Source organism: Malania oleifera, chromosome 3, assembly GCF_029873635.1.
Source record: "Malania oleifera isolate guangnan ecotype guangnan chromosome 3, ASM2987363v1, whole genome shotgun sequence".
NCBI lineage: Eukaryota > Viridiplantae > Streptophyta > Magnoliopsida > Santalales > Ximeniaceae > Malania > Malania oleifera.
Genome location: NC_080419.1, coordinates 116,714,923 through 116,742,741, shown reverse-complemented (window position 1 = coordinate 116,742,741; position 27,819 = coordinate 116,714,923). Strand labels below are relative to the sequence as shown.

Genomic DNA, 27,819 nt, shown 5'->3' with positions numbered 1-27,819 from the left:
AATGAGTGATTTAATCTAAAAAAATAATTTTGGATATTAAAATTTTTGGCAATAGAAAACAACTAAAAAACATAAAATTAAATTTTTAAATTTTTTTTTGCAAAGATTTAGAAACTGATAGCAGAAATAAAAAACACATTTTTATAATTTGTTTCTTCACTTTACAGAAAAAGAAATAGAAAAAGAAAACAGAAAACAATAACGGTATCAAACAGAGCCTAAAGTTACAAACATTAAAAACTTATTTGATTATGAAAAATAATTTATCTTTTATACTTTTAATTTTGAAGAGGTAGAGAAATGTTATGCTTTTTTTATAAAATATTTAAATAAAGAATTTAAAAAGAATACTTTTATTTTGTAAAGGTTTTTATAAAAAAAATGTTGAAAAACTAAAACAAAATGGTGTTTTTATAATTCTTTAAAAATAAAACTAAAAACAGAACGGTAAACACTGAGCAGGCTCGCAAGAGAAACCAGAAAACGATAGAAGCAGTAGTCTGAAAGAAGGAAGAAGGCAGGGGAAGGGCGGTCGACGGTTGCGTTTAGGCTTTGATCTGCACCTCTCTGTTGGAGATCGAACCCTAACCGTTGAGGCTTGATTCGGCAGGGTCATTTTGAAAGCTCATCAATGGAGACCGAAGCTCAGGAGGAGACGGCCACAGTCGCCAGTCTCCTCCCTCTCGCCTCCGTCTCCCAACAGCCCTACGTTTCTGAGCTCCTCTCCTTCACTCTCGATCGACTCCACAAAGTATGTGTTTGTGTGTGAATTTATCTGTCTGATATTTACTGAATTTTCATAGAGCTTTAGTCCGTGATAACGTCTTCTCTCTACCATCATTGTTGAAATTTTCGTGGATTTGGCTAGGTTCTGACTCTCTCTCTCTCTCTCTCTGTGTAGGAACCAGAGCTACTTCGTGTTGATGCGGAGCGGATTAGGCGGCAGATGCAGGAGGTGGCGGTTGGGAATTACCGTGCATTCATTTGTGCCGCCGATGCATTGCAGGCGATTCGCGAGGAAGTCTCTGCCGCTGATAAGCATCTTGAATATCTGGTAATTTGACAGTTCTTATGCGAGATAGCGAGGCTCTGATTGTTACGTGATTGGTGTTTCTGTTCCTGATGCCGCATTGTTGTAGAACAATTATTCTGTGTTGAGCTCGAATTGGGCTCCTTGTCTTATGTGTTATGGGAGACTGTAATTTAGAATGCAGTAGTTTGAGACTGATTTATTTTATAAATGAAACGGTTGATGCTGACATTTTTGCCCCATTTTCTTCGCAGATAAATGAAATCCCAAAGCTGACATCTGGTTGCACCGAGTTCATTGAATCGGCGGAACAGATTTTGGAGAAGAGGAAGATGAACCAAATATTACTAGCTAATCATAGTACTTTGCTGGATTTGCTTGAAATCCCTCAGCTTATGGACACGTATGTGGGTGAGAAAGTTGTAAAGACCACATTTTATTATGAAATCAGTTGTCTTACATGCTAGAGTTCTCAAATGGCCTATGGGGTATGCTACGTGAATAAGATTTACTTTTCTGTATCTGATATACTCATTGTTGATTGCCAAAAAAAATAAGTTGACTGGGAGAAGGCAGGCCCCTTTTAGGAAACTGGGAAAAAAAACATTCTAGAAGTTTATCTGCATAATTAAGTCTTCTGGCTTGGTTTTTTCATATGTGATTCCTACTTGGTTATGCTATAGTAACCTCTTTCTGGGGTTTCCCCTGAGTCGTTGACTTGTTTGCAGTAGGAAATGTTTTCCCATACTTCTTCCCCACCCTTGCGAAAAGGAAAACACTCTATTTGTCTTTCTCATGGTGCATAGAACCAGGTGCATTTTTGTATCATATATAATGTTAGGTGCTCTTGGTAGTGCACTTTTTGTGAGTAACATATTTAATCCATCAACAGTTATGGTGGTCAACATCGCTGAATTGAGTTGGTAATGTTGATGAATTATTTTGAACAGACTAAAAGACAATGTCTTGTTGAGGAATAAGTTTAAATGCAACATCAATAATTCCTAAGGTTCTTGCTGATGTGATTAAAGAGGTGATAGGGAGTACCATTTCTTGTACTCAGGCAACTTTTGTGGGAGGTGACTGTATCTTGCATGCCATCCTTGTAGCCAATGAGGTCGTGGAGGATGTCGGGAGGGGTAAGAAGCGAGATTTTATTTTTAAAATGGATTTTGAGAAGGCAGGTTTAGCTGGCAGTTTTTGGATAGGTCCTAGTTAGGAAGGGTTTTCGAGCTAGATGGAAGGGCTGGAGTAGGGGTTCCCTTTCTTCTACTTCCTTTTCTGTGATTATTAATGGTCAACCTAAGTCTTGGTTTTCAGCCTCTAAGGGTATGACACAACAGGATCCCTTATCTCCATTTTTTTTTTTGGATTGCTGATGTGTTGAGTAGGATGATTGAGAGGGCCATTGATAGAGGTCTTGTCCAAGGCATTGTGAGATGGTGTGATCGTGTTTCATCTGCAGTTTGCTGATGATATGATTCTTTTCTTGTCAGATCATGGGAGCTGTTTTTGTAATATTCTCACTTTTTTGTAGATCTTTGAGTTAGTTTTAGGGCTTTAGATTAATTTAGGTAAGTGTGATCTTGCTGTTGTTTTAATTTGAGGCCTAAGGCGTCACGCCCCGAACCCGCCAAGTGGGGCTCGGGGTGTGATGTGATCCAATCACCTGTATCTGATACCATAACCTCAATCGCGCAGTGGAAAAATAAATAAACATCTTCAATAATATACCAGAGTTCTATATAAACATCTCAAAAAAAAAAAAGAAATTTCCAACATCTAGTATCTATATATACATTTCAGAAAACTAAAAAATATAAATCCAAAAATACATTTAAGATCTCTACCCTCTCACGAAAATACTATGCCAACAAATCCAACCCCGAGCTCGCTAAGTTTGATCACGCGAAGGTCCTGAAAAAAAATGAATTGTATAATGGGTGAGACACATTTTAGTAAGATGGAATAGATTAATGTCAGTGTGTGGCTATCATGAGTTTAGTGTATACAAAATATCATCAGTTGTTAATTAACCATTGTTATAAAATCATTCTTAGACCATACATACATACAATTATTTATGAACGAAAGTTTCCGAGGATAGGGGAGATTAGATGCCCATGCATGTAGCTCCCCTCTGCTCTAATACGTTATGCAACTTGGTATGGTTACAACTGATACCTATCAGGGCACTCGCCTTTCTCAGCAAACCCTCTGGCGGAGAGTTTACTTTGCCCTAAATATATATAATACTATTGTATTTAATACATATAATACTTTGTTACTTTACTCTGTATGCTGTTATCTCTGTAAAACCCAATTCTTCATAATCTTTGTTTTTTTCACACGCTTTATTCTCCTATAACATACTCTGTTATCACATTTCACATCCTCTGTCTTCATATATTCTGTATTCACATACACTACTTTGTATTTACATGCACTGCTCTATTATACCCTGGTTAAATCTATAAATATAAATTTAGAACTCATTGTCAGATGGATCAAAACCGACATGCTTCCCCCTATGACGGGTTGTGCAGCCTGTAGGCTGGACTTAACCCTAGTTGGCCCATAAGAGTTAAATCTTTTCCCAACTCTTCAGTCTGCTAGTCCGATTGACTTTCCCATGCTGGTCTAGACTCCAGAAGGAACCTTACCCTTCACAGCTCAATCGACTATTCAATACGAACACTCTCTCTAAGACATGTGGTTGTACTAAGCTATCCATAATTCTCACAATGGTACTGTGTGTACTCTGGTCCACCGGAGTTCTCAAACCATACATTGTAATTTAACATTAATACTCTGCTCTGATTAAACAATTCTAAATACAATATAATCCCAACGCATTTCAGTATTTCAACATACTATACATATTTCATAACTCAACATAGTATTTTCATTTTTCCTCATGCCACACAATTTGAATAATACACATATTTATATAACTACTGAAATAAGTCAATCCATGTTCATTATCTGCTTTACTGAAAATATAGGTTAAATTATCTGCACAATTTATCTAATACTCAAAATAAGCATTGGTAAGAAAAACGGAGATAATTAACCCTACATGCCAATTTTAGAAAATGTAAAACAATTCCAATCAATCATTTCAACCAGTCAAATTATCAAATTATCCAGAGAATCCATTACTTAAATCCTGTAGCCTTTTTTTTACTTTAATCAGTTCATTTTTGAAGATAATAACTATTAACACAACCCTAGGCTCAAAACCCTCAGTTTAAACGATTGACTTTCAAAACTTGTATGATAATCATATACATACACATATAATTTCCATTTTAACTGGTAGAATTTACAAAACAACTGGCTTAATCTATTCCCCTTACCTGGTTTCTTGAAACTATGCCTGTAGGGATTCCAAAACTGTGCCTACGGCACTCACACGAATTCTGAATTTATAAATCTTAGTTTAATCAACTCAACCCCAAGTAAAATACTATTTTAACATTTTTTACTCCAAATAAATGATTAAACTCCCAAAAACATCAAATTTGCTTAATTCCCTAAATCTTACCCTAACCTTGGAGTGGTGCCCAAGAATCCCAAATTACTAATATGCTCCAATTATCTTGGATGGAATCGCCCCTAGAACCACGAGGTGGTTTCTGATCGTCAGTTTGGCTGAAGATTGAGGAGAAATTGAAGAGAGAGTGTGAGTTGACCTTATCCTAGAAGTGGTGCCTATGACGCTCCTATGACGAATCTACTCAGTTAAAATGTCGGTGGCGTAGAATGGAACCTAGGGGTATTTCCTGTTCTTCGAGCGGCGCACGTTTGGCCGAGAAAATCAAGGAGAGAGGGAAGGCAGAGGAGAGAGAGAGTTGTAGAGAGACGCCTGAGAGAGAGAGGAATTGAAATCGTTAATTTACAGAGTAAGTATATATATATAATATTATAATATTATATTATATTATATCATTTAATTAATAATAATGATTATTTAATTAATTAAATAACGTATATATATATTTCTAGGTTACTACATAAGGTGACTTTCTAGTTTGGTTGCTGTGGAGTGTGCGATTTTGCAGTGCTTTTGTCCTATCTTTGAGTCCCTTTCAGAGGGAAAATGGTCCAATAGATTTTGGGATCCGGTGATCATACGTTGTCTCAACGTCTAGATGGAGGGAAGGGTGCGTTCTTCTCCCTATGGGGCACTTTAATTCAAGCATGCCTCTCCTTGATACCTTTCTATTTTGTCTTTGTTTAAGATCATGGTGGGTGTGGCTCTTGAGCTTTAAAGGATTATGCAGGATTTGCTTTAATCAAGCGTGGTGAGAAGAGCAATCATCTTGTCAGTTTGGAGCTGGTAGGTCTAGGGTGGAGGGTGGCTTGGGTCTCGACAATCTGGGGTCTAAAAGCATTGCTTTGGTGGGAAAATGGTATGGTGGTTTCCTATGGAAACTAATTCTTTGGCATATGGTTACTAAAATTAAATTTCGTTTACTGGAGAGTGGCTAGGATGCCAATATTATAGATATTATAGATATTCACATACCTTGGAGATTCATCTTACAAGTAACTTCTTTGCTCTTCCTTTGTATAAAATATAATGGGGGAGATGGGTGTAGGGTTCGGTTTTGGAAGGATATTGGATTGGGGATGTTTGCTTGTTTATTGCCTTCCCTTTATTTTCCATCTCTCTGTGTCCTGATGCTCCTTTCTTCTCCTTTCTTGATATGAATGGATGATTAGGAGGCTTCTTGGGATTTTTACATTTGTTGTAATCTTAAGAATAGGGATGTTGAGGATCTTTCGTCTCGCTCGTGGGTAGTTGGATTCTTTTCATCACTTTACTATGGGGATATTAGAATCTGGTGTTCGGATAATTGGTTGTGTTCTCTTGTAAATCATTCTATGCTCATCCAATTAGGTCTTTTTATTCTTTTCCTTTTGCAAATAGATTGTGGAGAGCTAAGGTCGCGTCAAAGGCAACGGTTTTATGTGGGATGCCATTCTCAATAGGTTTAACATAATTGATTTGCTGTAGTTTTGAAGACATGATCCTCAAATATTTGTATTATGTGTTATGGTAGTGATGAGGATCATGCTCATTTATGCTTGCGTTGTTATCTAGCTTGTAGTTTTTGGAATGTTGGAGTATGTGGCTCATATTGAGTGGAACACATGCACAAGGAAAGCATGGTGAGGAAAAATAAGGAAGCTAGGTTGCAGGAAGAAACAGTTGATGGTTTGATTGATGATTACATCAACGGTTTAGGCTTGAGAAGAAACCGTCGATGTTTTGTCTGAAACCTTCGACGTTTTGTTTGAAATCATCGACGGTTTTGTTCGGCTTTGTTTTTGAATTTTGAATTGGAAAGATCAGTAGGTTGGGGATTCGGAGGCAAAACCTCAGGGGATTGATATAGGGGTATTTGGAGAACTTCCTAATCCCTTTGTACGTATAGGGTTAGCATATATACAATTTTGTAATCCTGGTTTTGGGATGATAGTGAAAATCAACCGCCGCTTGCTTCTGTGGACGTAGGCACATTGCCGAACCACGTTAATTCTTGTGTCATTGTTTATTTGCTTTCCGTATTATCTGTGTGATTGTGTTTCTGTATTGTTCATCGTTGGTTGCTGTGTTGCACGATCCGAGCGGTTTTTCGCTGCGCATTGATTTGCACAACAAATTGGTACTAGAGCTATTGGTTACAATGGTTGGTGTAGAAATCCCAAGTATCTTCGAATATCTTGGAGTAATTTAGGGAAATATGTATTGTATGTTATTGAGAGAGATTTGTTTAGGAGATTATTTCCATATTTAGATCTTCCGATTGTATTATAAATATTTTAAATTGGTCCGTACAAAATTATTCAAAAAATAAAGAAATTATTCATTCTGATTTAATGGTATCGAAGCCGATGGTTCATAACTCGGGGTGTGGGAGTGTGTGACCGAAGTTAAGAAGGATCATCTAAGCTGCCAAGATGGATCCAAATTGGGTCAAGATGTGGGAGGTAGGATTGGTTTGGAAGCGTCATTTGGAATACAATCCAAGACACGTAAGACGGCCCACTTGAGTAAACTGTTGGAGAATTTGTCCCATAAGGGAGAAGATGAATTCCGTTCAAGGGGGAGCAGTTGGAACTCACATGTGGTGGAGCTTTCGTTTAAGGGGGTGCAGTTGGAACTCACAAGTGAGGGGGAGATTGTTGAGAACTCCATTTGTGAAGTTTGTCCCACATTGGAAAAAGTGAGTATTTGATGGGTGCTTATATACATGGTGTAACCGAAGACCCAGTAGGCTTAAGCTTTTGGGTCAAGTTGGTGCTCACCCATGCGTATTAAGCACACCTATGGACTCCTCCGGTGCTAACAAGACAATCACACTAGAGTCCATTCTTCATGTTTTTAATTTATCCTGCAACTTACTATCCATTAGCCAGTTAACTAAAAACTCCAATTGCTTTGCTAAATTTTTTTCCTCTCATTGTGTTTTTCATGACTAATCATCGGGGAAGATGATTGGTATTGCTAAGGAGTATTAGGGACCATGGTTTTAAATCGCGGTAGCAGGTAGCGTAACGTAACGGTAACAGGTGTAACGGGAAGCAGGAGTAGCGGATGTTACATAACGGGAAGCGGGTGTAATGGCTGTGAATTTTTTTGAAGCACGCACAACCTTGTGCAAATTAGCGTAGTTGCATATTTTAAGCTTTTGGCCATTCTTAGAAAGGGTTTTAGTGTATTTTGGACCCTTTAGTTTGAGTAACTAAGTTATTTGGTAAGGGCAACAAGTTTACATTTGTTTTAAACCATCATTGATAGAAAATTACGTGTGTGCACGTATTTATACTTCTCATTGTTCTTATCTGTGATAAATTCTTATGTGTGATAAATGAATTAATAAAATAAAATACATTATACACTCAATTAATCTATTAGACACATAAGACATACGAATAATATAAATATAAAATAGCTAGAAAAGAAAGAAGGTTGAAGTTGAAAAATAAAGAACATAAATATCACATTACTAATATTAATAAAAAAAAAAAAATTTTAACAAGTTAGTATTTTGAAATTGTTAATTAATGCATCTATTGTGAGTATTTAAAGAAAAAGTAAATTTTGTATCATTGTCATCCTCATTATAATCTTTTCGCCCTTTTGCCACTTGGAATATTGAGAATGATATATGAAAGAGAGAGAAAAAGTGAGAAGAAAAAGTAAAAAATAAAATATTTTTTTGGTGTAACAGTCCTGTAGCGGTTACGTAACGGCCGTAGCAGCCTTTACGTAACGGTCGCGGTTTGTAACGGCCGCTACGGCCGTGATTTTTCTTCCCACCAATTTTGCGGTGTGTAACGGTATCGGTAACCCAAAAAACCTTTACGTAATGGCGTTACGTAACGGTCGCGGTCTTTATTTAAAACCATGTTAGGGACTTTACTACTTTGAGGAGGCTAATGTGAGTGAACAATGTAAAACTACTATTTGTGATTCTGCATCTGTTTCTAGTGATAGTGAAATTTTGTTATGGCATTGTAGGATGGGTCATCCAAATTTTCAATATCTAAGACGTTTATTTCCTTCCATTTTTTCAAATAAAACGCCTTCTGAATTTTAATGTGAGATTTGTGAACTTGCAAAATACTAGCGTAATTCCTTTCCAAAATCCACATACAAACCATCCAGACCCTTTACTATGATTCACAGTGATATATAGGGGGTCCCGCACGCCCTTTTAATCGCACTCACACGAGATGGTTTGTTACTTTTATTGATGAGCATACTTGTATTTGTTGGGTTTACTTGTTGAAAGATAAAACTGAAGTTCGTTCTATTTTCGCTAATTTCCACTCCATGATTCAAACACAATTCCAAACTCACATTCAAATTTTACGTACTGATAATGGTACGAAATATTTCAATGATATCTTGGGACATTATCTTCAAGAAAATGGAATTGTTCATTAAAGTTCCTGTGTGGATACCGCTTAACAAAATGAGGTTGCTGAACGTAAAAATAGGCATATTCTTGAAGTGGCTCGGGCATTGATGTTCACTACAAATATGAAAAAATATTTTTGGGGTGATGCCATTTTAACCGCTACACACCTCATTAATCGAATGTCTAGTAGAGTTCTTTCTTTTGCCACTCCTCTTCAGAAACTCCAGGAATGGTTTCCCAATACCCGGCTCCACTCCAATCTCTCTCTAAAAATCTTTGGATGTACTGCATTTGTTCACGTTCATGTTCACAATCGGGATAAATTGGAATCTCGTGCCATTAAGTGCATTTTTATTGGTTACTCTCCTACTTAGAAAGACTACAAATGTTATGATCCTGTTACAAAAAAATTGTTTGTTAGCCTTGATGTCACATTCTTTGAAACCACTCCTTACTTCCCAAAGCTCTCTCTTTAGGGGGAGAAATGGAGTGAAGATCGGATCTTTAATTTCTCTATTGATGAATCTGTGCCATACACTGAGTTTACCATTGCATCATTCCCTGAGTCTACCATTGCATCATTTCCTGACTTGTCATGTACAAAAGATCACTTAACCTCAGGGGAAGATGCAGAAAAACAAAACAATACAGAAATACTTGTTTACTCAAGAAAGCAAAACACAAAGAATAGGGAGAATCTCATACTTGAGGCACCAAGAGAGATGGAACTGGTGATAGCTCCGAGCAACCATGAGTCAACGCCCAATCCCGATTAGGTAATAGAAGGTCATGAGCTCCCTTCTGATAAGTTTGTACCTGATGACATTAATTTACCTATTGTAGTTAGAAAACAAACCAGGTCATGTAATCAATATCCCTGGTCAAAATACTTGTCTTATAAAAGCCTGTCTACAAAATATTGTGCTTTACTTCTAACCTTGACAGGATAAAAATTCCAAAGAATATCCAGGGCGCCTTGGAGATTCCTAAATGGAGGGAAGCTGTCATGGAGGAAATGTGGGCTCTGGAAAAAAGTGGAACTTGGGACGTTATGAATTTGCCGAGAGGGAAGAAGCTAGTTGGTTGTAAATGGGTCTTCACAGTGAAATATAGAGCTGATGGGACAGTTGAACGATATAAAGCTAGACTCGTTGCAAAAGGGTTAACATAGACTTATGGCATTAACTACACAGAGACATTTACACCAGTGACTAAATTGAATACAGTTTGGGTCCTCCTGTCCTTGGCAGTTAACTTAGATTGGCCACTACAACAACTCGACATTAAGAATGCAATTCTAAATGGCGAGTTAGAATGAGAAATCTACATGACGATACCACCAGGTTTTAGTAAGATAGGTGAAGAAAACAGAGTATGTAAACTCAAGAAGTCCTTGTATGGACTCAAGCAATCTCCAGAGTATGGTTTGTCAGATTTGCGAAAGATATAAAGAATCAAGGATATCAACAAGGGCAATTAGATTATACTATGTTCTTTCAACATTCTGAAAGTGGTAAGAAAACAATTCTGATAGTGTATGTTGATGATATAATCTTAACTGGCGATGATATAGTGGAAATGGAAAGATTAAAGAAAGTCTTAGCTGTTGAGTTTGAATTAAAGACTTGGGACAAATGCGGTACTTCTTAGGAATGGAAGTTGCTAGATCAAAAAAGGGTATTGGCGTCTCTTAGCGAAAGTATATCCTTGATCTCCTAACCGAAATTGGCAGGCTTGGATGCAAACATAGTGAAACCCCGATTGAAGTAGTAAAGAGGGCCGAAGACTGTGGAATACTAGTTGAAAAGGAGAGGTATTAGAGTTTAGTTGGTAAACTAATTTACCTATCGCATACCAGACCCGACATTGCGCTTGCGGTAAGTGTGATAAGTAAACACATGCATTCACTGAAAAAGACTCACCTAGATGTTGTGTATAAGATCCTCAAGTACCTCAGGGGTTCTTCGGGCAAAGGACTCTTCTTCAAGAAATGTGAAAGCATGGAATTAGAAATTTTCACAGATGCGGATTGGGCAAGATCAGCGGAAGGTAGAAGGTCTACAACCAGATATTGCATTTTTGTATGGGGAAATTTGGTAAGTTGGAGGAGCAAAAAATAAAATGTAGTGGCTTGAAGCAATGCTGAAGCTGAATTCAAGGCAGTTGCACAAGGGATATGTGAAGGACTGTGGTTACGAAAACTCTTGGAAGAATTACAAATCTCGGTAAAATTCCCTATCAAACTTTATTGTGACAACAAAGCAGCCATCAGTATCTCTCTCATTCCAGTTCAACATGACAGGACTAAGCATGTTGAAGTGGACCGAAATTTTATCGAAGAGAAGGTTGAAGAATTAACCATCTGTTCGACTTATGTACCTACCAAGGAACAAACCGCCAGAGTTTTGATGATTTCATTTGCAAGTTGGATATGATCAATATCTATGATCCAACTTGAGGGTGAGTGTAGAAATCCTGACTATCTTCGAATATCGTGAAGTAATTTAGGGAAGTATATATTGTATATTATTGAGAGAGATTTGTTTAGGAGATTATTTCCATATTTAGATCTTCCGATTGTATTATAAATATTGTAAAGTGGTCCATACAAAATTATTCAAGAAATACAGAAATTATTCATTCTGATTTTAGTTGGGATTTCTTTTGCGAAGTTCGATATAGTCAAGTTCGACGGATCGGGAAATTTTGGACTTTGGCAGAGGGGGGTTAAAGACTTGTTAGTGTAGCAGGGTATGGTGAAGGCATTATACGGAAGGTAGCTGGAAGGCATGGACGACATGTGTTGGAAGGAATTGGAAGCGAAGGCCGTGGTGATTATTAGGCTTTGTTTGGCTGATGACGTGATGTATCACGTCATGGATGAGGAATCGCCAAAGGCAGTTTGGCTGAAATTGGAGAGTCGGTATATGTCCAAGTCATTGACGAAGTATCTTAAGTAGAATCTGTATATGCTTAAGATGTTAGAGGGTTCATATCTGAATCAACACATCAACGTGTTTAATTAGATCATCAGTGATCTGAAGCGGGTTGATGTGAAGTTCGAAGACGAAAACAAGGTGTTGATGCTGCTGCATTCGCTACCTAGGTCTCTTACGTATGAAAATTTGGTTACAACTCTGACATGGAGAAAAGAAACTCTGAAATTGAAGGATATCACGAGTGCTCTTTTGGGTTTTCATTAGAGGAAGAAAGCCAGTGATGAGATTTCACAAAGTAAAGGGCTTGTGGTGAAGGGTAACCAGGAACGTGGGAGAAGCAAGTTTCAGAGCAGACCGAGTAACAATGAGGTTCGGTCCAATTCTAGGAAAAGGAAGGATGTACGATGTTTTAAGTGCGAGAAAAAGGGGCAAATAAAATCAGATTCTTCAGAGAGGAAGAAGGAGAATGCAAAAAATAAAGAGGGTTCATCAAAATCAGCGAATGTAGTGGAAGAAGGAGACTTAGAGAGCGGAGATGGTGATATGCTTTTGGTTTCATCCAATTCAGATCGTCTCACGGATTATTAGATCTTAGATTTGGCGTGCTCTTATCACATGACACCAAACAAAGATTGGTTCACCACTTATAGGTTGGTAATTCTGGTTCTGTTCTGTTGGGAAACGATGTTTCATGCAAAATTGTCGGAATAGGGAATATTAAGATCAAAATGTTTTATGGTGTTGTGAGAATGCTATGTGATGTTAGACATATACCAGAGTTAAGGAAAAATTTAATTTCATTGGGCACTTTAGATTGTAATGGGTTTAGTTACAAGTTTGCAAGTGGGGTTATGAAGATGAATAAGGGTGTTCTGACTATGATGAGAGGGAAGAAATTATCGGAGAATCTCTATACACTGTTAGGTACCACAGTTGTAGGTGGAGCTGCAGCTGCAGAGTCAGTGTCAGATAGTAGTGTCTTGTGGCATATGTGGTTAGGGCATATGGGTGAGCGTGGGATGATGGAGCTTCATAAGAGAAATATTTTGAAGGGTGTCTAATAATGTAAGTTGAATTTCTGCAGGTATTGTGTGCTTGGGAAACAGAATAGAGTGCAGTTCATGACAGTCGCACATAAGACGGAGGGAATTGTTGACTACATTCATTCAGATATTTGGGGGCCGGTAAGAGTAGCATCATGAGGAGGACATATGTACTTCGTGAGATTTATTGATGATTACTCGCGGAAGGTCTAGGTATACTTCATGCGACACAAGTCAGAGACGTTTGCCAAGTTCAAATTGTGGAAAGCTGAAGTGGAAAACCAGACTGGGAGGAAAATCAAATGCCTCAGGTTAGACAATGGTACTGAGTACACTGATTCGAGGTTCAAGGAGTTGTGCGAGTAGCATGGCATTTGGAGACATTTCGCAATATGCAAGACACTACAACAAAATGGTGTGGCAGGAAAGGATGAATCGAACTATAATTGAAAGAGCTCGGCGTCTAAGGTTAAATGCAAGGCTTGCAAAGAACTTCTGGGCAGAGGTATTAAATATGACATGTTTCTTGATTAACAAATCAGCAAAGGCAGCACTAGATGGGAAAGTTGCAGAGGAGGTATGGATAGGTAGCGCGGTAGACTACTTTTGTTTGAGGATGTTTGGGTGTTCAGCCTATGTGCACGTTTCTAGTGAAGAGAGATCGAAGTTTGATGCAAAGTCTAGACAGTGTATATTTCTGGGATATCAGAAAGGGGTGAAAATGTTCAAACTGTGGGATTCGAAGGCAGACAAGGTAGTGATTAGTAGAGATGTAGTTTTCGATGAGAAAGCCATGTTGTAGTGAACTCAAGAAGAAGAAGAGAAACAAGTGTCAGAAAACTGCAGCAGCAATGAGCATATGGTGCAGGTGGAGCTAGAGACTCAAGGTGGAGATGACAATGTTCAGAATGTAGGGAGTTTTAACTCAAGTGACCAGCAGCATCACAATATTGCTATAGATAGGCCTAGACGCACTATCAGGCCACCTCCCAGGTATGAATTTGATAATCTAGTTTCTTATGCACTCATTATTAGTAGCGGGGATCGTACTACTTTTCAAGAGGCAGTGCACAACCGAGAGATGGAGTCTTTGCATAAGAACTAGACGTGTGAGTTGGTGGAGCTTCCAGAGGGGAAGAAGGTGATAGGTTGCAAATGGGTGGATAGGAAGAAAGAAGCGGTATCAAAAAAAGAAGGAGAAAAGTTCAAGGCTCGGTTAATAGTAAAGGGTTACTCATAGAGGAAAGGGGTTGATTATGATGAGATCTTCTCCCCTGTGGTTAGACATACTTCCATCAGGGCAGTGTTGGGATTAGTGGCGCATTTCGACATGCATTTGGAGCAGATGGATGTAAAGACAATGTTTTTCCATAATGATTTGGAGGAGTTAATTTACATGATACAACCAGAAGGGTTCAGTCGGCCTAGACAAGAGCACTTGATTTGTAAATTGAGAAAATTATTGTACGGGTTGAAGCAGTCTTTGAGGCAGTGGTACAAGCGGTTTGACTCCTACATGATCCGGATTGGTTAAGGAGATGTGAGTATGATTGTTGTGTATATGTGAAGAGTCTGGATGATGGTTCACTTATTTTTTTGTTGCTTTATGTGGATGACATGTTGATTGCTGCAAAGAGTTTGACTGAGGTCAACAAGTTGAAAACTTTGTTGAGCAAAGAGTTTGACATGAAGGATTTGGGTGTGGCCAAAAAGATTCTTGAGATGGAGATTTGCAGGGACAGAGCTTCCAGGAGATTGTGGTTATCTCAGCGTGACTATGCTGAGAGGGTGTTTCAGAGGTTTAGCATGGATAATGCAAAACCGGTGAGTACACTGTTGGTGAATCATTTTAGGTTGTGACGATGATGTTCATGACATGCCAAAGGTCCTATATGCTAGTGCAGCGGGGTGCTAATGTATGTTATGGTTTGTACAAGGCTGGATCTAGTGCAAGCCGTTAGTGTGGTGAGTAAGTTTCTTTCAAATCCGGGTCGACAACATTGAAATGCAGTCAAGTGGATTTTCAGATACTTGAGGGGTACTATAGACTATGACATAATGTTCAGCAGACAATAGGGTGATCCTTTAGTGGTAGATATGGATGCAAACCATATAAGGGACTTGGATGACAAGATGTCTACCACATGGTACGTATTCATCCTTGTGGGAGGGCCTATTTGTTGCAGATCCATGGTGCAGTCACTTGTTGCACGATCTACTACTGGATCAGAGTATATGACAGTGGCTGAGGCTGCCGGAAGCGTTGTGGCTTACATGATTGGTCAAAGAGCTAGGTATTCAGTAAGGTGGAGTTTAGTTGCATTGTGATAGTTAGAGTGCCATCTACTTTGTTAAGAACCAGGTATATCATGCGAGGACCAAGCACATAGATGTGCGGTTTCATAGGATCAGAGAGTTGGTTGCTTATGGTGAACTACTACTTAAGAAAGTTCACATTTTTGAGAATGTAGCAGCTATGTTGACAAAGCTTGTTACCATGGACAAGGTCAAGCATTGCTTGGACTTGTTCAACGTCTCTAGTTGCTAGATGGGAGGCGTCCTAACCTACTGTCCCAGGTAGAGCTGCGGGTTATGCTTTTTGTATTTCTCCTAAGGGGTGAATATTCACCAAGGTGGAGATTGTTGGAGTATGTGGCTCATATTGAGTGGAACACATGCACAGGGAAAGCATGGTGAGGAAAAATAAGGAAGTTAGGCTATAGGAAGAAACAACCGATGGTTACATTGACAGTTTAGCCTTGGGAAGAAACCGTCAACGGTTTTGTTCGGCTCTGTTATTGAATTTTGAATTGGGAAGATCAGTAGGTTGGGAATTCGGGGAGGCAAAACCTCCAGGGATTGATACAGGGGTATTTGGGGAACTTCCTAATCCCTTTGTACGTATAGGGTTAGCATATATGCAATGTTGTAACCCTGGTTTTGGGATGATAGTGAAAGTCAGCCGCCGCTTGCTCCCGTGGACATAGGCACATTGCTGAACCACGTTAATTCTTGTGTCATTGTTTATTTGCTTTCCTTATTATTTGTGTGTGATTGTGTTTCCGTAATATTCATCGTTGGTTGCTGCATTGCACGATCCGAACAGTTTTCTGCTGCGCATTGTTTTGCACATGGAACAAACTTTTTGTTTTGCCGGGAGAGTGTTGGGTGTTCCCTGATTCATTGGAGGATTTCTCATCCTCTTTGTACGTTCTTGTTTATTAGTATATTTCTTTTTTCTATCCACAAAAAAGCCCCTTTGTTCATGGTTTCTCAGATATTTATGAAAAAAATTCTTGTTACAAAATTCTTTTCAGGCTTAAATTACTTAGTTTTCTGTAGCTTAAGATGGCCTTTTCTGTATTCAGATTATTTTTTGATACACTTTTCCCAATGTCTAATTTCCTTTTCCCAATGTTTGGGAGTGTGCAGTTTAGACCTTGGACTTAGATTTGTGTGGATTTGAAAAAAATGTGATACAAAATAGTCTTGAATTTCGTTCAATACATACGAATCCAAATTCGAAGCCTGAAGCTCATGCTCCTGAACACAGCCTTTGCGTGCATTACAAATTTCATGACAGATATTTTTTGAGTGGAGCTATAGTTATTTCTTCATGGTCATGCTATGAAGCATAAATCCTTATACTGTGCTACAAGAATTACTTTTATGGAGTTGGTTTTTGTTAGATAGTCAGTCTAATCTTCAGACATTAGATCTCTAAGTGATTAGTTGCAGTTACCATTCCAATTGTTTCGATCTTAGACCTGCAAATTTGGGAACCTATGTCCCACTCTTATCAAACTGGATGATGGTTTCTTGATTTGAAATGACATTTAAATGACTTACGCGGTGTTTTTGATAATAATCCATCTTGTATATTTCATATTTTCTATTCCTGGTCTTCCATGTTAGAATGGTTACTTGTAGCATCATTGATTTTTGTATTTCTGCAGATGTGTAAGGAATGGTAATTATGATGAAGCTCTTGATTTAGAAGCATTTGTGTGCAAACTTTCAACGATGCACCCGAAGTGAGTTTTTAATTTTGTTTTCTTCTCTCTGGCAAAGATTGGTTTCTGCTTTCCAGCTGTCAACATTGTAAAAGTCTGCTTGCTGAGATTTTGTTTATTTACTATTTACTTTCAAAAGGTTACCAGTAATTCAGGCACTGGCCGCCGAAGTTAAGCAGACCACCCAATCCCTTCTTTCCCAGCTTCTCCAGAAACTTCGATCAAATATTCAGGTATCTTTCAGTTGCTGTCAGAGAAAGGAGATCATTGGGCATGTTCACTTGAATCAAAATGGCTCATCTTATAGAATGACGGGTTGACAAATTTCACTCATTTTAAGTCATGTATCCTTTTGTTTTGCAGTTGCCAGAGTGTCTTCGCATTATTGGATATTTACGTCGTATTGGAGTTTTCAGCGAATATGAAATGCGTTTGCAGGTAAAGAATATGATCTTTTCCCTACATTACCTTCATGGTTTGTGTAACACCTTAACATGAACATTTGTAGCAAAAATATGTTGTTGGTTTTGTGTCGACATTCAAATTGCTTTTATAAATTTTGTTTGTTTGCACTTTAACATGCCTTATGCAGATGTATCTGACCAAGCTATTTTCCTGTAGAACAGTTTTTGAGATGCCGTGAGGCATGGCTTAATGGCATTCTTGATGACTTGGACCAGAGAAATGCTTATGAGTACTTAAAAGGGATGGTGAATTGCCACAGGATGCATCTTTTTGATGTTGTTAACCAGTATCGAGCCATATTTGCTGATGATACATCAGGAAGCGAAGAAAACTATGATGGTGGGCTTCTTTTTAGTTGGGCTATGCATCAAATTACTTCTCACCTTAAAACTCTAAAGGTTATGCTCCCTAAGATAACTGAGGGGGGATCTTTGTCAAATATCCTGGATCAGTGCATGGTACTTTTTTGCTCTTTCACTGCTTTTGCACATGTTCTACATTTTCTTCAAGCTTCAAATAGGAAGTTGTGTGTGCAGACTTTTTTGTGAATATCAAAATTCCATGATGTTTCTTTTTTTTTTGTATTAATTTCTTTCCTTTTTGCATATGATAAATTTAATCCAGAAGTGCAATTCATTTATAAAGTAACTATTGTCTTGTTAATGTGTTGATTTTACCTTGTTTTGGAACATGGTGATGAACAAGTAATTTTTTGTTGGAAGGAAGAGGTTAAGAAACTTGTAATGATGTACAAGTAGTTGATTAGTGCTTTTACGTTGTGTTATATTGGATTCATGCCTATTTGTTAGACATTATATAGCATGTGTGAAGAAATTGTCATTATGTGTTGGATAGATTTTTATTGGGTTAACAGTACATGCTCAAAAAGTGATGCATTGACATGCTTGGTGAAACTGATATTGTAGATTGTTTGGCTGGAATTTTTCATCTAAATCTGTGAGTCTCTAGATTGGGAACTGTTTTGTGGTGGCTTCTTCTAAGTGCTTATTATCAGAGCATGCATTGTCCTGACTCCTGCGAAGGAGGCGAGAATTCTTTAGTTGGAGTAAATTCCTGTTTGCTGTATTGACTTTGACCTGATCCTTTGTTATTGACAGTATTGTGCCATGGGACTTGGTTGGGTTGGATTGGATTTTCGAGGCTTGCTTCCTTCGCTTTTCGAAGAGTAAGCATGCACATAAATGTATATTCTACCCCAGATCTTCAATCCTTCTCTTCTATTAAATAATTCATTTCAAGTACTTTGCAGGGCAGTTCTCAATCTATTCTCAAAGAATATGACAACAGCTGTTGAAAATTTTCAGGTACGTGGATAAGTGGTTGAAATTTTCCTTTTTGTTTGACATTGGCTGCATATTTTTATTGCTTTTTTTTTTTTTAGAAGAAACATATGGAATTATCCTTCTTTAATGCTGCATTTAGGAGCATGGATTTCAATCCTTGGATTTGGATTTGGATTTAAAAACAAAACTTAATACAATTTTATGATACATATTTTCCAAATTCACACAAATCCAAATCCAAGACCTCTCCCAAACACAGGGTAAATCTATTTAGCAAACAAATAAGCGCATTAGATAATTTAGGCTTGAAGTTATTCTCAGAAGCGAGCAAATCATTTTCATTGCCGTGTTTGCTGACATGATTTGTTACTTTTCAGTTAGTCTTGGATTCACATCGCTGGGTCCCGTTACCAGCAGTGGGCTTTCCTGCCAATAGTGTAGGTGAAGAAAGTCAGGAGGATGTGACTCCACCATCTAACTTAATGGAGCATCCGCCTCTGGCTGTGTTTGTTAATGGTGAGTTAGATTTTTTACTAAAGAAAATGTATTTCTTTTTTAGTCAAGAGAAAAGCTTTTTATTACTGTAATATTCTTTTTTCCCCACCTTTATTTCCTTTGCAACAACAACAAAACCAAACCTTAAGTCCCACTAGGTGGGGTCGGCTATATGAATCCTTTTCTGCCGATTTATGCGATCATGGATCATTTCTTTTGACAGATTCAGGGATATTAAATTCTTACTTATTATCTTCTCCCAAGTTATTTTAGGTCTACCCCTACCCCTTCTACTGCCCTCCACAGTAACTCACTCTTCCTCACTGGCGCATTATGTGGCCTACATTGCAAGTGTCCATACCATCTGAGTCGCCCCTCCTTTATTTTATCTTCTATAGGAGCTTCACCTAACTTACGGCGAATATGTTCATTCTTTAATTTATCTTTCAATGTTATACCACTCATCCATCTAAACATTCTCATCTGGACAACTTTTACTTTTTGGATATTCTATTTCTTCATCGCCTAACATTCTGATCCATATAACATAGCTGGTCTTATAGTCGTCCTATAAAACTTCCCTTTTGATTTTAAAGGTATTCTATGATCATAGAGCACACTTGAAGCACTTCTCCATTTTACCCAATCTGCTTTAACTCTATGCATTACGTTATTTTCAATTTCTCCTTCAGCTTGCATAATAGATCAAAGGTATCTAAATCTACAAGTGCTATTTATTTGTTCATCATCAAGTTTACTTTCTCTCCAATATTCCTCTTATCATTACTAAAATTACATTTCATATATTCTGTTTTATTTCTACTTATCCTAAAGCCTCTAGATTCCAAAGATTCTCTCCATAATTCTAACTCAGGCCCTTCTCCGTCCCTAGTTTCATCAATTAATACAATATCATCTGCAAATAACATACACCATGGAACCTCCTTTTGAATACTCTTAGTCAGTTGGTCCATCACTAAAGCAAAAAGATAGGGACTCAAAGTAGATCCTTGATGTACACCTATGGTGATTGGAAATTCTCTAGTTTTTCCATCTATAGTCCTTACACTAGTCATTACTCCATCGTACATTCCCTTAATGACATTAGTATACCTACTACATACTTTTTTTTTTTTCCCCTAAAACCCACCATAGAACTTTCCTAGGTATCCTATCATATACTTTCTCAAGGTCAATTAATATCATATGCAAGTCCTTCTTTTCCCTAAACTTTTCCATTAAAAGATATATAGCTTCTGTGGTAGATCTCTCAAGCATAAAACCAAATTGATTCTCTGAGACCTTCGTTTCTAACCTTAATTTTTGTTCAACTACCCTTTCCCATAGTTTCATTGTATCACTCATAAGTTTAATTCCACGATGGTTATTACAATTTTGAATATCTCCTTTATTTCCTTTGTGATGTGCAAAAATGATTGAGTTTTTTGCTTTAAATTTTCCGAAAATTGTAAGCTGATGATTTTGTTCCTTTTTATTTTGAGGTATACAAACTAATTTTTTAATTTAAAAAACTATGTTTTCCTGAGTACAAGGTTAGACACGTAGACAATTAGAACACCATAAGAAATGGAAAAATTTGTCTTTTTGGAAAATAATTACACTGACATGAAGCTAGGGACCTTGATAGCCAGAATATTGATGGAAGTGCATACAAAAATATGAAAATTTTATTCTTTGGCAGTGAGTAATTAAGTATTGAAGCAAATTAACAGTTTTTCATTAATTGGGACCTGAGGAAAGAAATACCTCCTCTCAGCTCAGACTGACCCCACCAAAGTGACCATATGGACTGGTTGAGATACATTTTCATTTCTTTGAAACAAAACCAAAGTACTTAACAACATGAAATGTGCAAATTTGTTATTATTATTATTATTTTTTTCCGATTTCTTTTTTTCCTCAATATTCCTGGCAACAAAATCATCATATTCTGCGTATGCACCAGATGGCAAGGAAATTACATTTTCACAGCAAGGATCTGTGTGTATGTGTGTGTTTTCAAATTCATAAAATATATATTTTTGGCATATTTTCATGTTGAATTGGAATTTAGATTTGACATGACTGTTAAAGCTCTAGTAGTTTGACCCTAGCACTTTCAGGGATTAGATATTAGTTTTTTGGCTGGATGTTTCAAGTTTTATTTTGTTTTTTAAGAAGAAAGCTAATATATTAGCTTAAGCAGGTAAAACAGTGTATACAACAACATACAAAGCAAAACTGAACTAAGATCCTGCACTATTTCCATAACATCTTCCTTGCTCTTCAAAGCAGATTTTCTGTATAATAGTTTTAGGTACCACTCTTTCTTCCTTGAACATGTAACTATTTCTGGTTCTCCATATGTGGTACGCCAGAGCAGCCCAAATTATTTTTCTTTATCCACTGTCTTTGTTTTCCCCGGATTTATTAGCCATTGCAGCTCTTCATGCTAGGTTGAGAAAGACTTAGTCAAGCCAAAGAAATTATGAACTCCATCATAGACTTCTCTAGAGAACAAACAAGCAAAGAATAAGTGATCTCTGCTTTCATTTCCATTACTACAAGATGAATACATACTATTTGCAGCTTTCCCTCATTTTGCTATTCTATCCACAGTGGATATTATTTGCAACTTTCCCTCATTTTGTTATTCTATCCACAGTGGATAGTCTGTTTTGAATAGCAAACCAGCAAATGAACCAATGTCTTGGTATGTTTGATTTAAACCATATAACAGATCAGCATAGAACTTCTGGAAATGGCATTCTGATCTGATTCTATGCTGAATAAAAAGAATAACCTGAAGCATGTGCTGCCCATTGGGTACAATCTTCAGTATTAGTATCAGGATCTCCTTCAATCTGATCTATTATTTCTGTTATTCTTATGTTTCTTCTTGTTGGCCAATTCCAGCTTTGATCTTTAAGGACTTCTGATATTTTTTCTTTCAGAGGAGTCAGCACTAATACTAGAACTGAATCTTTTGAATAAGAGGCTCTAGGGATGCCAATTATCATAAAAGAAATAGTTTTCCTCCCATCTCCAATTTTATGCTTTATACAATGATATACTTCATCTCTTGTCTTTAAGATTTTCTTCCTTGTAAGAATGACAAAATTTCACTAGATGGAAAATTCTACTGCCACCAAAACAAAGTTTATTCTAAAAAATATTTGGTTAATCATCCTGTATCTTTCCTTTTCTAGGGGTCCAAACATTTAACCATTGAAAGACAACTTGAAACATCCAGCTGTCGGCTTGAAAGGAGATGCATCATAGAATAACCTTGAGTCTCACCAATTTTACATACCTCTTTCTTTCTTTCTTTCTCTGCATTGGGGCTGATTTAAGATGATTGAGTGTGTGGTTTGAAATGCATTTGAGGGTTGCGATCAATATTTTAGCATTTTAGGTGTTTGGTAGTCCCTAATGGTTGGCAAATGCTAAAATGTAATTTTCTGTAGTGTTCGGTAATAATCTAACTTCTGCAGTTGGTGGTTGTTAAAGAAAATAAAAGGGCAGCCCGGTGCATTAAGCTCCTACGTATGCGGGGTCTCGGGAAGGGGTGGACCACAATGGGTCTATAATATGCAGCCGTACCTTGCATTTTTGTAAGAGGCTGTTTTCAAAAATTTCAAAAATTAACTATTGGCGAAAGCTCCAAATTGTAGCTTTTTTTTCACGCACAACCTCCAACTTCAAGAGCAAAGGCAGACTGTATCACCAACTGCCAACCGCAACTGCAGTACTGAACAGGCCTTAAGATTCATGTGAAAATTTCATGGTTGCTGCTGAATTTATTATTATGACATTTTTAATTGATGCATAGTCCTACAGAGGATTGCTAATGTTTTGGTTGCTACTCTTATCTCTCTCTCATGGTTGTGGTTGTAGGCATATCTGCTGCAATGAATGAACTACGTCCCTGTGCTCCAGTTAGCTTAAAACATGTGCTTGCTCAAGAACTGTGTAAGGGATTGCAGGCTGTTTCTGATTCTTTATTGAGGTACAATGCGACTCGGATGCTTAGGGAGAATGAATCAGTACTTTTCCTATCCCTTTGCCGGGCATTCATTGAGGTGAAATGCTTGTCGACTCTTGAATGATCTACTTGTGCAGGGAACTAACAGTAACTTTGCATGGAATTGACCCTTTTTTAAAACTTTTTTGGTACTCTCCTTTTCCTTTTAGGTTGCTTATCCACATTGTGCCACATGCTTCGGTCGATGTTACCCTGGAGGGGCTACTCTTATCACTGATGCCAAGAATTTGTTTGATGGAATTAGCCGCTTATTGACAGTCACACCCTCAAGAGAACCGCCCAAACCAGTTCAAAATACAGAGGGAAGGAGCGTGTCAGATAACGGTGACCTGCCAAGGGTGGAAAATGGGGACCCAGTGGATGTCGAACAAGCAGACGGGACCAATGACGAGGAACAAGAGCAGAGGACCAATGAGGATGGACAAGAGCAGAGGACCATTGAGGATGGACAAGAGCAGAAGACCAATGAGGATGGACAAGAGGAGACGAACTTTCAGACTAATGAAAGGCACAGTGATGCCTGAAGCATCTTTGTTGACATAAAATGTCTAATTGTTCCATGAAATGATTGTTGTTAAAATTGTCATAGAAATTTATCCTGCCTCCCTGTGATGTAAAGGGGCAAATTCTTTACCAACTCAATGTTACAACAGACATTACCTTAAGTCATGTGATACCGATCCACACGATGAAGATTTTCATGTATTGGGGTTCTCAATATTTGATTTTGGGATGGTAATAGTGGACGAAATTGCAGAGGTGGAAAGTATCCTAGTGTAGGATTGGAATATATTGATTTTGTAACAGGCTTATTTGTTGATATGAACTTGTGTAAGGTCATGTGAAGGTTGGCTGATTACAATTTTCTTCCTCGGTTTTAGAATGTGGCAAAAAAAAAAAAAAAATAGTTGATGGCAAAAAATACTGACATATCCTGAGATTCAACAAAAAGATAATGATTTCTCTTGAGGTTTCAAGAATTACAAGGATCGATCTTGAGAATTGTCAAAAAGACTCAAATCTCTCATTATAATTTGTAAAAAGAAAAGTTTTTAAGAAAATGTCTATGTATTTTTGACAAATCTTAGGGAGATTTGTAATATTTTTAAAATCTTAAGGGAGGTATGTGACATTTTCTAAATTTTAGGAGAGATTTTGATCTTTTTAGTTGACCTCAAGGGGGTGAATGTTTTTTACCCTAATGATAATAATAGTAATAATAACTTCCTATGAGGTTTCAGTAATTTTTGGGACTTTTCTTGAGGTTTGCTAAAAAGGCATAAATCTCCTACTATATTTTGTAAAACGGCAAGTTTTTTATGGGAAGGTTTATGACTTTTTGTTAAATTTCAGGGGAGATTTATGATATTTTTGAAATTTTAGAAGTGATTTGCAATATTTTTTAAATTTCAAGAGAAGTCTTTTTGTCAAATCTCATGAAAGATGAATGTCTTTTACCCAAATAATAATAATAATAATAATAATCTTCATTAGCTTTAAATTTTTCTAGAAAACATCATGTCAGTGTTTAGTGATATTATTATTCTATTTTTCGGAGTATAGGGTTTGTAGTTTGAATTTCAATTTTTACAAATTTAAGTATTATTTAACATAAATGTGAAATATTTTTTATAAATAATTTTTTATTATACGTGTTTAAATCTATACAAATTCAAATTTATAGATTGAACGGATTAGGATAACTTATGGAAAACTTTGGCTAGTTTTTTCAATTGTATGACTACGGGTGCGTAATAATTGTTACCATTGGTGGCTTTGAGATAAGATGTGCAACGTTCAACGCATGTTTGTTGTTTTAAAATTGCAGGTTGAATTCCAATTGTACCGCGTTGTCTAGTTCCTTGGGCGTTGAAACATCGATCTCTAAATAATTATAAAATGCTATTTTGTTTTTAAATTTTCAAGCTTTATACATGAAGTTTAACAATTTTTTTTTTATCAAATTTCTTATATGAATTTGAGAAAGAGTAAAATAAGGTGATATTTACAAATAGTAGTCAACTTGTTAGAGTTATCAAAGGCTTGTATAAACTGGATAAGATGGGTACGGCTTACATGAGATATATTTAGTTGGTTTCCTTTTGGTATTGGTATAGGTTTATTTTTTTCTTTTGATTCGTTTGATGCGTAGGGTGTTTTATTGGTTGTTTTGTTCATGTTTAGTTCTGTTTGGATTTGTAATCTTATTTTGGTTGGATGTTGGTGTTGTTTTTTGAGAGACCTTTAATTTTTTCTATCTGTATTCTCCCAATGCAAGTCTTGTAACCACGGTATTGTTCCCGCTAAAAGTGAGGGTATATCAATAAATAAATGGAGGTCCCGCTCTCCTTTTTAAAAATAAAAATAAAAAAATGTGTTATTTTTTTAATCATTTAGAAAACTGAAAATAAAAAGTAAAATTATTTTTCACAAGTGAATAGAACCTTAACAATTTTCAAATCAAAACTAGATCCTTTTAAAATTTTCAAATAAAAATATTGTTTCAAAGTTTTCAAATCAAAACAATTTTTTGGTTTAGGAAGAAAATTTCAACGAAATGTAAACTATTCAGAGTCAATCCCTCCATGTTTGTCCTTCATCACATTGCTATTTTTGTCTTAAAAATTCAACATGACGATATGCTGAAGTAGATAAAACATTGGATACAAAATAAAAATAAAAGATTTTTGAATTCTACCGGGCTTGCCATAAGCGATTGGAATGTGCAACAATTTTAGGATTGTCCCCATGTTTCTTTCCTCAAAATCGAGCGAACCAATTCCTTAAATAGCATTTTATGGTAATAAGAGGGAGCATAGATAACGTATAACTTGGACCGAGACAATAAAAATTTAAATAATACTTCGACTTTACAGGATATTGTCTAGATCATACAAAATGGTAAAAAGGGATTCATATAACTGACAATACCTAATGAGATACAAGGTCTTATATTCGAATATGAGCAGGATTTGAAATTGGTAAGAAATGAAGATGAGATAACTTTTACTATCAATTCCAAACCACTATCAATCTAAAAGGGGAAAAAAAAAAAAAATTGTGATGGCAAATCAATTTTAGATAGCAAATCAATGTTAGAGATATTGGAGATGAATTTAATAAGTTTATAAAATAAAAATAAAAATTTTATTAATTATATAAAAAAACAAATAAAGCTATATCACCCGTGCATTGCATGTGATGCTGGGCATCAATAATTATGAATGTTGCCAAAATGGTTTTCTAATCAGAAGTGAAACTTTTGAAGACTATGAAACTGAAATGCTACAGAGAGCCTTCTGAGGTTGAGCAGAGCCACCTCTACTCTGTTCACTGTTCTGGTCAAAACCCCTACTAGGTTTTTTCTGTCAAATTGAATTTTCTCCACCACTTCAGACAGTAGGATTTTAGGGCTGCAAATGAGTGAAACCAACTGAGTTTTGGCTTGCTTGAGCTTTCCGTTCGAGTTCAATTCAATTAACATGTATATATATATAAAACTCGTGTTCGACTTACTTCAATTCATCTAAAGCTTAAATGAACTGAGATTGATCACGAACTCAGAGTTGATCCGGCTGAAGTTTGTTTCAAATTAATAAACAAACTAAGTCACTAAATTAATTAAATTAAATAAATATAATTTCAAAAAAAATATATTTTAAAGAAAAAAATTTGAAGTCAAATATTTAATGAAATTAATATCCAGTTTGCAATATTTATTCACAGGCCTAATATCAAACTAATTAATTTATGAGCCTAATATTGAGTTAGGTCACGAATTACTAACAAGCTAGTAAACGAGCCAGTAAATGAATTGTTAAACGAGCCGCCCCACGAGCATAACAAAGGGAGTATGAGCTGGTTTGAGCTCGACTCGACTCATTGACTCGACGAGCTTGAAATTTGAGCTCGAAGTCAACTCCCTTAATTTAATAAACAAGTTCAAGCGAAGATGAGAAGCGTGGGCCTGTTATTCCCTTGTAACCTAGAGCAAGTAGTTTTTTTTTTCTTTGGCTTTGCCCTCTGTTCACATTAACTTTCTGTTTTCTTGGGAGTGAAGAATTGAAGAAGGCATATTAACAACTTAATGCAGTGCAAATTATGAAGATGATTCAGCAGTTGTGTGATTTACAGGACATGAATTCAACTACTTGCTCTAGGTTACAAGGGAATAACAGGCCCACTCTTCTCATCTGTCAGCCAAATGGTCGAGGAAAGTGGAGAAGCATTCCCCAATTCAGAGCACAAACGTATAAGAGCAGGAAAAGCCATCGATGAGAGAGAGACCTTTTGAGGCATGGATAGAGAAAGACCACCAAAGTTGCAGCTCAAATTACTGAATAAAGTTTGCCCAACTCCATCACTCAATCCATACTTGCATGCATTGGTCCGGAATTAAACTATTCCCTTTTTGTTTGTCCTTTTTTCTCTGAAATTTAAGTACGGGTTTGGGTTTTCTCTGTTTTCATTACTTTTAAGTTAAGAGTTTGATTTCTATCATTATATTATTATATAAAAAAGAAAAAAGATCGAGATCACACCCTACTG

General features: G+C 36.7%; 1 protein-coding gene across 1 annotated transcript; it reads left to right on the top strand.

Annotated features, from left to right (window-relative positions):
* The first annotated feature begins 441 nt into the window (after window positions 1-441).
* LOC131151972 (conserved oligomeric Golgi complex subunit 8) lies at window positions 442-24,093 on the top strand. The gene is made up of 12 exons (XM_058103507.1): window positions 442-751; window positions 902-1,054; window positions 1,285-1,433; window positions 16,906-16,983; window positions 17,102-17,195; window positions 17,326-17,400; window positions 17,589-17,885; window positions 18,546-18,613; window positions 18,698-18,752; window positions 19,109-19,247; window positions 23,124-23,308; window positions 23,421-24,093. The coding sequence occupies exons 1-12, from the start codon at window positions 632-634 to the stop codon at window positions 23,793-23,795; spliced, it is 1,788 nt and encodes a 595-aa protein (XP_057959490.1). The 5' UTR covers window positions 442-631; the 3' UTR covers window positions 23,796-24,093.
* Window positions 24,094-27,819: the final 3,726 nt, after the last annotated feature.

Bases quoted from the DNA above. Each gene is read 5' to 3' on its own strand.
- LOC131151972 (XM_058103507.1), top strand. From the start codon at position 632: ATGGAGACCGAAGCTCAGGAGGAGACGGCCACAGTCGCCAGTCTCCTC. The intron at 1,434-16,905 runs GTATGTGGGTGA...GTATTTCTGCAG, and splicing joins ATCCCTCAGCTTATGGACAC to ATGTGTAAGGAATGGTAATT. The intron at 19,248-23,123 runs GTGAGTTAGATT...TTGTGGTTGTAG, and splicing joins TCTGGCTGTGTTTGTTAATG to GCATATCTGCTGCAATGAAT.